Source organism: Paramisgurnus dabryanus, chromosome 4, assembly GCF_030506205.2.
Source record: "Paramisgurnus dabryanus chromosome 4, PD_genome_1.1, whole genome shotgun sequence".
Taxonomy (NCBI): domain Eukaryota; kingdom Metazoa; phylum Chordata; class Actinopteri; order Cypriniformes; family Cobitidae; genus Paramisgurnus; species Paramisgurnus dabryanus.
The window spans coordinates 15,917,804-15,930,448 of NC_133340.1; the positions used below are offsets into that span (position 1 = coordinate 15,917,804).

Below are 12,645 nucleotides of genomic sequence, written 5' to 3' on the forward strand. Positions count from 1 at the left end.
AGCACCTTGTTGAATCAATGCCATGTAGAATTAAGTCAGTTCTGAAGGCGAAAGGGGGTCAAACACAGTATTAGTATGGTGTTCCTAATAATCCTTTAGGTGAGTGTATACTGATGTATGGATATACTCCTATACATATGCAAGAGAGTAGACTATCACTGACTTGAGGAAAGATTCAGAAAATCATAGTGGTAATGTTTTATTGCAGTCAGAAGGCTGGTTCACAAATGACCAGACAAATCGCAATAATTCAAATCTGAAATTGTTGCTGTGAAACTGCACTTGCCTTGTACACCACTGTTGCCATAAATTGTGGGTAAGGCTGCTGATTGGACAAGAACTCTCCGATGACTTTGTTCATAACGTCCTGCAATGGGAAAAAGTCATCCAGAAACTGAGGAAGAATCCGGGATACCACACGTGCCTCACTTGGAAAGCCTTTGCGAATCCTGTAGTACGAATATAAAATTTGCACCCAAAACATTTCAGGTAAATCAGAAAAAAAGCAATACAAAGCATGTTTCTTCAAAAAAAATGACATATTTACCTGTCAAAGAGAACAGATACGCGCTCCATGGCAACAATTACAGATTCGCTGTCAGGAGCTGTGGGGTCTGTATCGGCAGGGCACCCAGGACTTCCCTTCTCTTTTCCTGTTGAGTAACATTACAGTCAGAGGTACAGTCCTTCAATGGATCCAAGTTTATGAACATCCTGACTTTAAATACAATGTACTGGATTCCCAGAATCCTATGAAATCTACCTCTTCTTAACATTACCTTTTAGTCACATAAGTCAGACCCCTCAATGAATAGCCAGAAAAACAATACACCAGTTTTTACAATCACACTAAGGAATCTGCATCTATGTGTTATGTTAATAGGGTGAGCATCTAAGGTGAGTCTTTATTTTCAACTGCTGGTGTTAGTAGGGTGGGTAAGTATTAAAGATGAAGCTGAAATGTGTCCTGCCTTCCTCTCCAGCCACACCTGTGTACATGCAGGTGAGCATGAGACCCAGGGCAGCCATGGCGCGGTGTGGACTGGGCATGTTCACGCGGTCAACGCTCAGCTTGACCAGCGTCTCTGCGTCCATGCGTGACAGCTGTTCGGACAGAAGCAATCGCTCCAAACCTCGCAGAACACAGTGGTAGATAACGGACGGTGTGGCCTCCTCGCTAGTGGAAAGCATCACACAGCACAGCTGAGATAGTAGAGAAGAAACATCATAAACAAGATTAATTTATGGGTATACTATAATATTAGTGACCACCACCACATCATGGGAACTGGGTTCTCCTCCCACCTGAATGATCCCGGCATTAAAGTCTGACCCTACGTCCAGAGGGTAATTCTCCATCATGTAAAAGGCCACGGCACACATCACCAGCACATGCTGCTGGTTCTGTAGGTTCACGCAGCTGCAAAAAAAAAAAAAAAAACACACCAACCGTGTTAAACACATTCATCTATTTTTAGCGGGGCTATTTAGTTCTTTAATCAAGCATCTTAGATCTCAGTAAGGCACCATACTTTACAGCTAATGAGGACCTGAGGACCATGCAGCGTGCGGGCGTGTGTTGTGATTGCCTGTGAGAACCTATTATTGAGTCTCTCTCAGCATGCCACAGAAGCTCTGGCATTAGCTTTAACTGCATGGGGCATAACCTCTTAAGAGAGGCGGTATCAGTGTGAAGTCTTTCATCCAATGCAGAACCTCTTGCAAATGGCAAACATTAAGAGGTACCTTAACGTTAATGACTGGATGGCCACTGCCTGGGCTTGTAATCGGAAGAATGTTGGGTTCAGTCCCTAAAGTCACTCTAATGGAGCTTTAATAGTTTCCATTGTGTGATATGACACGGCTCGGTAGCACATGGCTGGGCTCAGCTCACTTTTCGTTTGCTTTTCCATTGGAGTTTAGTGCCGCTTCAGGGTGCGTGTGATTATAGACTTATCGTTACAGTTGCGCCGACTCTTCTGACGTGACATCATCGTAAACGTGACACAAACAACCGCTCAACGCGGAAGCAATGGAGAACTTGTACAACAAAGATGACGACACCATTAAGGGTAAGCACTTAGTAGTACTAAAACTACATGCTAAAAGTGGTACCACCAGACCCGGAGATCAGCTGAATGGATTCCAAAACAGTGATAATCAAATGTTTAACTCTAGGGGAGCTGGAAAATGAGCATATTTTCAAAAAAGTGGAGTGTCCCTTTAAATTTTTTCTCTAAAGGTTACTCACTGAGCAATAGCTTTGAGGTTGGAGAGCAGGTAGTCGCTGACAGTTGGTATAAGCTGGCGTGCTGTATCGTCCAGTAGATCACATTCTAGTACATACAGAACTCCATGTAGTGCCCCAATCCTACTGGGCAGATGAGTGCTGCGCAAGGTGCTCTCCAACAGGCGACACACTGGCTCTGCGATGGCTTTATCCTGAGGACACAGAATCACATTAAATGTGCTTTAGGCAAGAGCTTACGCAACTATGGGTTCAGAGGTGCACCCTCACCATTCCCAGAACAGCAGCTGCTTTGCAGATAGCTGGTACAAGATACTGATTGAGGATCTCATCTTCTGGTGGATGGACCTTCTGGAGCTCGGTCAGAGTCGAGAACATCATATCAAACTGATTTCTCTCTGTGAAGAGATCAGACACTGCCAGCAGCTAAATGAGAGAGAGAGAGACAAATAGAAGAGGATGTAGGTGAAATACAAAGAGCAGAGATAAACAGCTGATGCTCAAGTCATTGTGAGAAGTTGCAGATAAAAAACTGCTACATAGAGTGTAACAGATTGAAATGGAACATTGAGAACCCAAAAATTCTTATTAACAAAGATATTTTTCTGTAAATAAATTTGTAGATTTACTTACATTTATCTTGAGATAAGCAGGGATTTGGTTATAGTGTATATCAGGGGTAGGCAACGTCGGTCTTGAAGTGCCGATGTCCTGCAGAGTTTAGGTCCAGCTCTTATCAAGGGCATCAGCACTCCAGGACCGACATTGCCTGGTACCCCTTCTTTATGTCCTTTTGTGCGAAATAAAGTTACATAGAAAAACAAACACTAACCGATCTGACCACTTCACTGACAAGTACAACAGGTGTCTTTCTGCTGCTGGGGCTTCCGGGTAAAATCCACTGGCTGTAGAGGTCCAAGAGAAACTGGGAGCAGGAGTGGATGTCAACCCCTGCACGGTGCTTCCTGAACAGGAAATAGAAAAGAAATTGCAAGTCTGGAGCCAGGGTTCCCACAGCTTTTTAGTCATTCATAATTAGTCATAATTAGTCATGATGACTCAATGGTGTTAAGTACAAATGTCTCCAACGAATATCTGATAGACTAGAGTTGGTCTGCAGTAAGGTTTTACTTAAAGGGATAGTTCACACAAAAATGAAAATTCTGTCATCATTTACTCACTCTCATGTTGTTACAAACCTGTATAAATGTCTTTGTTCTTAAGGACATAAAGGAAGATATTTTGAGAAATGTTTGTAACCACACCGTTCGTGGACCCAATTGACTTCTATAGTAGGAAAAAATAATACTATGGATGTAAATTGGGTCCACGAACGGTTTGGTTACAAACATTTTTCAAAATATCTTGCTTTGTGTTTATCAGAACAAAGAAATTAATGCGGGTTTGTAACAACAGGAAAGTGAGTAAATGATGACAGAATTTTCATTTTTGGGTGAACTATTCCTTTAAGTCAAACACTCAAGAACAATCTAGCCAAATAAACATTTAAAAGAAACGAAACTAGAAACAGTTATGTCTATATTCACTATAAAATGTATATCATTTTTTTTAGAATGGATAGAAATAGAGAGTGTGGCTTGTTTTTCCCCTGGGAATTTCCTGGATTTTAGACAAACTGTTAAATGGTCTTTAAAGGAAAAGAAATGACGTTTTTGAAAAAAACATTTCAAATCTGGCGAAACGATCATCAATTTCACAAAAAAAGTACTTTTTAAACCACAACTTCTCGTCTTGCACTATCCCTGGAATGCGCCTCTGCAACCTTTCATATAATCACGTCGAAAGGTCATTCAGAAGGACCAACCAAAAGTTGTTGTATATGGAATGACAATAATTAAAGGGGACATTTCACAAGACTTTAAGATGTCAAATAAATCTTTGGTGTCCCAGAGTTCATATGTGAAGTTCTAGCACTAAATACCATATAGATCATTTATCGTAACATGTTAAAATTGGCACTTTGTATAGTGTGAGCAAAAATGCAATTTTTGGGTGTTTCCTTTAAAAGCAAATGAGCTGATCTCTGCACTAATTGGCAGTGCCAATGATTGGATAGTGCAGATAAATGGGTGGTATTATCCCCTTCTGAAAGGGAGCCAAATTTCACATGCTTGCAGAGAATGGTTTACCAAAACTAAGTTACTAGGTTGATCTTTTTCAAATTTTCTAGGTTGATAGAAGCACTGGGGACCCAATTATAGCACTTTAACATGTAAAAGTTAAAGTTTCATGATAACTCCCCTTTAAAGTATTTGTGTCAGTTTATTGTTTAAAATGCACTGCAAAAATTACTTTCCTACGGAGTATTTTTGTCAATTTTTTTTTGCAAAAAAAAATGTAAATAAAAATTCCTAAATCTATAGGATTTTCTTAACTCTTTTGCAGCCATTGACGAGATAACTTGTCAATTAATAGAAAACGCTTCCCTGACAATGATGAGAATTTCTGGCTTTCCACAAAACCGCAATTATTTATAATTCCGCAACTTATACAACCCGGAAGTACCACCTCACGTGAAAGAGAAAGAACTCCGTGTATGTTTTAAAGATAGATCTGCATCTGATCTCTATCAAAAGTCATTCACAAAAATGGAATTATCTCAGCTTTTTGCTCAAAATTGGGTGTTTTTGAAGAAAACTACCCATATTTGAGAGGTAATAAAGGAAAAGTAATGAAGTTTTTTTTTTTTTTAAAGCAGAGGAAGAACATTTTCTGGAAGGCATTAAACTTTTGTGAAAATCATGAAAAATGCTGGCGCTGGCTGGCAACTTAAAAAAAAAAACACTGGCGGGGAAAGAGTTAATGAGCATAACAACTGAAGTCTAATAAACTTAATAAATAATAAATAAATAACTTTTTACACAAACAATGTCAAATTGAAGTGAATTTGTGCATAAAATAAGCAACACATCTGGCAATGGGTCAAGCAAATTTTTCTTAAATTAGGTGTTTAGATTTTTGCTTATCCCATTGGCAGATTCATTTAAATTTTATATTTTTTTTCTAAAAGCTAGACTTATTGTTTAGGTCATTTTGCTCATTAAGAAAATGCATCATGATTTAATAATGTTTAGATGTTTTTACTTAAAACAAGACAAAAATTTCCAAGTAAGAAAGTTAATTTGCTGTGTGGTCCGTACATGTGTGTTTCTCATACGTCTTTCGTTACCTTTTGACGTGATAATGTAATATGTGAAGTCGAGGACACTCATCCCAGGGCTAGTGCAAGACAAAAAGTAGTGGTTAAAAATGACTCCTTTTGCCGAAAATGACGATTATTAAGACCATTATGCCTCAGTTGGGATCATTTAGAGCCCTTTGAAGCTGCATTGAAACCGCAATTTGGACCTTCAAACCGTTGGGGTCCATTGAAGTCTACTATACAAAAAAACCCTGAAATAAAAAAAAAAATTTGACTGAGAAAAGAAAAACAAAAATCTTGGACGACACAGGGTGAGTGAATTATCAGGAAATTTTCTTATGTAAGTGACCTAATAATTTAATTTGTAAGTTGCTTTGTATACAATTTTTGCTAAATGTAATCCAGAAAAGTAGGCGTCTGATTCAAAAAGGGATCTTTCAGCAGACTGACAGCAGAAGGGAAGAGGTTCATTGATGTTCTTCAGGGTCCTACTACCATTAACTGAAAACCAGAAGACCACCTCAGTACCAGGTGACGATCACAGTGTACAATCTGACCTGGAGTTAATTGGTGACACTGGAGGTGAGGCAGGTGCTGGAGCATCTCCTTCATCTTCCTCATCTTCACCCCACTCCTCCTCCCTCAGAGGGGTAATATTATTCCCCAACCACACTGAGTGAATCGACACCTGCAGCATGTACAAGAGCACAATTATAAATAACACCCAGGCGTACAAATTAATTAGTGTTAATTTAAAAATCCATTATAAGTTTCCAAATTACTAACCTGACCCAGTTTGTATTCCATGTTTCCCATCTCCCTCTCTGTGTTTATCTGCAGTAGAAGTTTCTCATGGCTGATGAGGGTTCCTGAATATGCAAATGTACAGAAACAAGAAAAGTCATGAATGCAACTTAAAAACAAGTGCAAGTACCTACAAAGCATGAGAATCACTCACCAGCAGTCGATGATGATAATGATGGCACGGGGTCCCAGGCCTGATATGGGAAGTGTGTGGCGATGTTGTCTCGCTTTGACACCATGGCCTGAATCTCACGCTCAACCATTCCTCTAATCACATTCAGCTTGCGACCATATCTGACAAACACACACAACTTACTATTCACTTCTTACGCAATTAACCATCCAGTTAAAGGGATACTCCAACCAAATATCAAAATGACCCCATGTTTTACTCACCCTCAAGCAATCCAAGATACACATATCCGTAATTTTAAGACAAGGACATTTAGAGTTATTTTAGTAAATGTCCTTGCTTTTCCAAGCTTTATAATGGTAGAAAATAGGAATCAGGGGACAACTTCTCACTTTAAGCCCAAAAAAGTGCATTCATCCTTCACAGAGGTAATCCACATGGCACCAATAGGTTAAAGTCGCATTGAAAGTAAAATAAAAAGCTGTAATTTATTTTGTAATATTGTGTTTTTTACAAATGATTTATCTTTGAGCTTCAATAATTTTAAAAAATTCATGTGCCCTCATAATCTTTAATCAAAAATGCAAATCTCCTCCCCTCCTAAAAACTATCTCTTTTTACTTCCGGTCATAATGTATGGCAGGTGGGCGGGGTTCGGGAGAATATCGCTGCGATTAGCAATTAGCAACACGACCCAACTTCAAATTATCAAATCCAGCCCTGCCTTATTTCATTTCAGAGGCCAGTTTTACTCGGATACCACTGGCGCATCCTTTTTTGAGTGGGGTTTTTCTTGGTCTAGAAGCCTTAATTTGGTCTTGTTTTAAAGAAGACACACTGCAAAAAAATTATATCCCAAGCAGGGCTCTGAACCGGTTCAAGGAACGAAAACGAAAACCGGAAACGAACGAAATTTTAACAGGAACAAAAACAAAAACGAAATCAATTTTAATCGTTCTGAACAGAAACGTTTATTTAAAATGACCATTAACCGGTTAATAACGTTATTTTATCGTTTTCTTTAATATTGTACTTATCAGTGATCAATCATGATTTGAACAGTACAAGATGTGACTTTGACGCATCAAGCGTGAGTGACTTTGACACATAGCGTGAGTGAAATGCCCGCGCAGCAGTCATCGAGTCTCCGGCCCGATAGCATTTGTCTTAAATAACCACAAAGCTACCCATCAAATGTTCAGAGGTATGTTTAAGTTAAAACTTGCTTGGAAATATGAAGATGCAAACTGTAACTCAAAAAAGCCAGGGGACTTATACCACTGTCAATTACTTTTTAGATGGGTCGCCACCAAGAAATTCCTTTTCGTTATTATTCGTTAGTCTTAACAAGTCTGTCTGCAATATTGAAGGATGTGGGGGAGAAGTACAGTAGCCGGGAATCACTGAGGTAACTTACAGAGGCACATTTAACATAAACATCCAGCAGAGTATGCTGCGGTTTCAACCAGTAAAAGACATGGTTGAAAACGGGTCGTTTTTTTCAGCTGTTTATACTTAAAATGAATGCAGGTATTTCTTTTGTGGTTTTAACAATTAATAAAAATGTTGAAGTTTAGTTATATCATGTGTTATGTTATTGTTTTTGTGTGAAAATTAGTCTGTATGCATGCATTTGTTAAAGTATAGCCTGAATTAAAATAACGTTATTAACCGGTATTTTTTCTAAGTAAACCGTTTTCGGAACGTAAATGTTCAATGAGGAACGCAAAAACGGAAACGTTAAAATATCGATTCTGCTCGGAGTGAAACGATTGATAATTTTTTTCGTTTTTAAGCCCTGATTCCAAGAAAAAAATTCTTAATATTTTTGTCTTGTTTTCAGGAAAAATATCAAAGAATTCTTAAATTAAGAAGCTTTTCTTGATGAGCAAAATGACCCAAGAAAATAAGTCTATTTTTTAGACCAAAAATATCAAATTTAAGTGATTTTGTGCATAAAACAAACAAAACAAAAAAATCTGCCAATTAGGTAAGCAAAAAAAAAATAGCTTACCCCATTGGCAGATTTTTTTTGCTTGCTTTATGCACAAAATCACTTAAATTTGATATTTTTGGTCTAAAAACTAGACTTATTTTCTTTGGGTCGCTTTGCTCATCAAGAAAAAGCATCTTAATTTAAGCATTTTTAGATATTTTTACTGGAAACAAGACAAAAATAATAACAAGTTTTTTTCTTGGGATATCATTTTTTGCAGTGCACTTTAACGTTTTTTACAGAAGTGTCTGGAGGTGAAAATAGATTTTTTTTATAGCAGTTTACATATATTTGTAATAAAAAAAAATGCAATATAGTATTATTTTTAATACATAAAATTATCAAAAAACTGAGGTTTGTATTGGTTTGCTGTGAGGTTTGCTGCATACTCGTCACAAATGAATAAATTACAGTTACTGCATTATTATTATTGCTAAAAGGTCTTGAAAAATGAAAACTACGTTCTTAGAAATTTCCAACAATATATAGTTTGTCGTGATAGATTAACATTTACATAAAAAATATTGAAGTAAACTTAGTTGTCCTGCTCATGGGACAGCGTCAGTTAATGTGGATTGCAGATGGAAAATAGCTTTTGCTAACTCTGGTACAAAGCATATTTTCGAAAGATTAATGTTCTTTGTACATTGTCCCTGACAAATAACTTACTTACCAAATAAATAAAGGTCTTCTGTGGGTAATCGATGCGATTTTGAAAAATATACAGATTTCAAACTTTATAAACTGTACTTACTAGCTTCCGGTAACGGTCATCTTGGACTAAATTCAAGTGACAGTTTAAGCATAGTGAGCATTGGTTGCCATGGGCCCAAGATGGCGTCATTACCGGAAACAAGTTATTATAGTTTATAGAATTTAAAATATCAATATTTTTCTTACAATATTTTTCTTATAATAAAGTTCTTTTGCATCAATTACCTGCAAAAGACCTTTATTAACCCCTTGGAGCCGTGTGGATTACTTCTGTCAAGGATGGATGCACTTTTTTGGGCTCCAAAGTTGATCCCTGTTATCTTCCATTATAAGCTTGGAAAAGCAAGGACATTTACTAAAATAACTCCAAATGTGTAAGTCTGAAAGATGATGGACATATGTATCTTAGATTGCTTGTGGGTGAGTATAATATGGGTTAATTTTTATATCGCTTTAAAATTAAACCTGGGTTAAAATAAAAAAAATTTAAAAGCACACTACAGACAAAATATTTTGTATAATGTGTGTACACACCTAGTGTCAAGAGCTTTAAGGATTTTGTTGCGGGGTTGTTGTTCAAGGCAGCTGATGGCAGGATTTCCTGCTGTTGGTAAAGTCATGGCACTAAGCACCAGAGAGGTAATTGCCTGAACCGCTAGTACATTTATCTGTGTCCTCTCCAGATCCTCCTGCAGCCCAAACAGATGTGTCTCATTTAACGCTTCCTGCATATCTCCTCAATAACAAACAGCTGTACCCAAACTCAAAATGAATCAAATCATGATGGAAATCTTATCTAATGGTTTCACCTCCTGCTGGGTCTCCTCCTCTTGGTCCATTGCGATTGGCTGAGTGACCAGCACCCCCAACAGAGTGGCCCATGTCTCCTCAAATTGTGTCCGACTGCTCCAGCCTGCAAAGATGAATATGAATAAATCACGCTAAACAATAAAAACGATATTATATGCGACTGTCAAACAGTCTACTCCTAGCTATCCAGAGTCTAAATGCATAGCTACATTTAAAGAGACAGATCACTTTAAAATGAGTCTCTTATACCAAGAGTGTTAATGCGGTAGAGGAATTCTCTGAAGACATCTTTCTCCTGCAGGAACTCTACAGGGATCTCTGGCAAAGCCGTACCCAACTCTCCACCAGGCCTGGGGGACCAGCCCAGTTTCCAAACCTGTAAAACAATAGACATAGTAACACTATCACTTTTATACACTTCTAAATATACATGCTACGCATAAGCATGCACTCACCAGCGGTGGGATTCTCGTGTAGCTGTTTACAAGGGGTAGCCTGGCCAGACTGATGATGACATTCCGGAGGACAGGAGTAAGGAACGCTGGGATGTTTTTGTTTCTGTGGTGACCGAGAGCGAGGACACTCTGCAGACCTTCAACCAGTTCAGCCATGATCTCACAACAATGCCATTCACACCGATCTGAAACAAAAAAGGTCACAGTCATGGTTGTTTAACACTTGCGTTTGTGGTTATTATGGATGTGGAAATGCGAAATATGACGTACTGTCTGACGCAGAGTCCAACTGGTCATCTTCTGACTGATCTGAACGTGTTGTTTTCCTCTCCGGCCTAAGAAGCTGGTCACCAGGACCAACAGCGACTATATAACATACAACATTATGAATCATAGTAATATTTATTGAATATTTATTGAAATATTAATCTTTACTGTATTCATTCAGCTCTGCAGCACACAGACCTGCGTGTATAAGGAGTTGTATACAGTGGATAATAGAGCAAGTGTGTGAGAGGTAGGACCGGGAGGCAAAATGTGTCCACACCACTGACTGCTGGAGAGCTAAACACAGACATGATAAACTCATCTGAATGTCCACACTCAGAGGCAGCTGATCCTGCAGCAAACGCCACACCGCCACCTATAGAAACAGAAAATGGAAATCGTCTTTTTATATATTTTTGAATACAATCTAGGTCTACTCATATTTCTGTAACATAACTAAATAATTTGACCATTTACAAATCCATCAACACTGCATCAATACTACTAAGTATGTTGGGAATATTTGTATTGAAACGCAATTAAATCTTAAGTCGACATCATCATTGGCATGCTGTCAATTACAAAAATAATTTTGTATAAAAGTATAGTAAGGCTTTAAATATAAAAATCTAATGAATTGTTTCCTAACTGTGCATTCAGACTGCCACCGGCGAGAGCGTCAAAGTGTCCGGAAGTCATTCATTTTCAATGAGAACCGTCAGCGAGCTCCGGCGAGCAGCGGCGCGGCGCGTCATGTACAGCGTGAGCGTCGAGGAGAGTTGAAATCAGCTCAACTTTATGGTAATGAGATATGACGCGGTTCGGCGGCAACCAATCGGAAGGCGGAAATGTTCACCGGCAACCAATCGGAAGGCGGAAACCTCCGCCTGAGAGGAGTTCAGAGAATGCATTCGAGCGTCAGAGCGTCCACTACAACTTTTCTTTAGCGTCGTTGTATGGGCAGCCAGAGCTTTTATTGACGCTCTCGCCGGTGGCGGTCTGAATGCACAGTAAGGATACACATTGCATTCGACATTGTACAAGTACAGCCGTAAAGCTGTCTACATCTTTTTTAAAAGGCACTCAATTTTTATTGGGTGGTGAATCCTTTTGTTTGTCTAATATTGTTTTAATAAAGCATCCTATTTGTGAGGAGTCACTATTAACTCTTTCCCCGCCAGTGTTTTAATAAAAGTTGCCAACTAGCGCCAGCTTTTTTATGATTTTCACAAAAGTTTAATGCCTTGCAAAAAAGTTCTTCTTTAAATATATAAACATACAAAACATCAAATGAAAGAACATACCCCCTGCTTTTATCACCTGTCAAATATTGGTAGGTTTCTTCAAAAAGACCAAATTTTGAGCAAAAAGCTAAGATAATTGCATTTTTGTGAAGGACTTTAAATAAAGATCAGATGCAGAGCGATGATCAAAACATACACAAAGTTTGAACTGTTTGCCCTAAGGGAAAACTTCCGGGTTTAACAAGTTGTGTTAAGAGCGGCACCTGGTGGATAATAGTGAAAATACGGACTGCCGGAAAAACTCGTCATTGGCAGGAAAGCGTTTTCTCTTAATTGACGAGTTATCCGATCAATGGCGGGGAAAGAGTTAAGCTAGGTACGCGGCAAGGTTTTAAGCACCGTCTGAATTACTTTATCAGTGTCGCATTTATTTCGTCCAATTCTGTATGTTGAATCGGTAGTAGGGATGCACCGATCCGACTTTTTCAGTCCCGTTCCCGATGCCTGGGCTTTGTATATCTGTCGATACCCGATACCGATCCGATACCATTGTTGAATTAATAATAACATTTTAAATGTAAAGAGTGCTTTCTGCTACATCGTGTATAATTTTATATTTAAAAACCAATCATTTAAAATGATTTACAAGTTACAAGAACATTAATTATTAATCAAATGGCAGTGTTTAGTAGCACATATAATAGGCACGTTTGATCAAATAAATATGCTAGATATATTTTCATTAATTGCGCAAAACTGTCACAGTAAAAAAAGCTTAAGTGTGCAGATGGATATTTTGGGAATTATGCGT

General features: G+C 38.3%; 1 protein-coding gene across 5 annotated transcripts in view; it reads right to left on the reverse strand.

The window, feature by feature from the left end:
* The window catches only part of htt (huntingtin), a 50,360-nt gene that overhangs the window by 4,301 nt on the left and 33,414 nt on the right, over positions 1–12,645 (reverse strand). For 3 of the 5 annotated variants that reach the window (XM_065265504.2, XM_065265503.2, XM_065265501.2), the window contains 16 exons: positions 10,789–10,966; positions 10,594–10,689; positions 10,324–10,508; positions 10,118–10,244; positions 9,868–9,971; positions 9,593–9,747; positions 6,370–6,509; positions 6,198–6,280; positions 5,969–6,099; positions 3,081–3,213; positions 2,519–2,674; positions 2,252–2,442; positions 1,306–1,420; positions 972–1,203; positions 548–653; positions 287–449 (listed from right to left, as the gene is read on the reverse strand). In XM_065265504.2, coding sequence (XP_065121576.1) covers positions 287–449; positions 548–653; positions 972–1,203; positions 1,306–1,420; positions 2,252–2,442; positions 2,519–2,674; positions 3,081–3,213; positions 5,969–6,099; positions 6,198–6,280; positions 6,370–6,509; positions 9,593–9,747; positions 9,868–9,971; positions 10,118–10,244; positions 10,324–10,508; positions 10,594–10,689; positions 10,789–10,966 — 2,295 coding nt within the window. The remainder of the gene's footprint in view (positions 1–286; positions 450–547; positions 654–971; positions 1,204–1,305; positions 1,421–2,251; positions 2,443–2,518; positions 2,675–3,080; positions 3,214–5,968; positions 6,100–6,197; positions 6,281–6,369; positions 6,510–9,592; positions 9,748–9,867; positions 9,972–10,117; positions 10,245–10,323; positions 10,509–10,593; positions 10,690–10,788; positions 10,967–12,645) is intronic. The other 2 variants (XM_065265505.2, XM_065265502.2) reach the window with 1 other exon arrangement.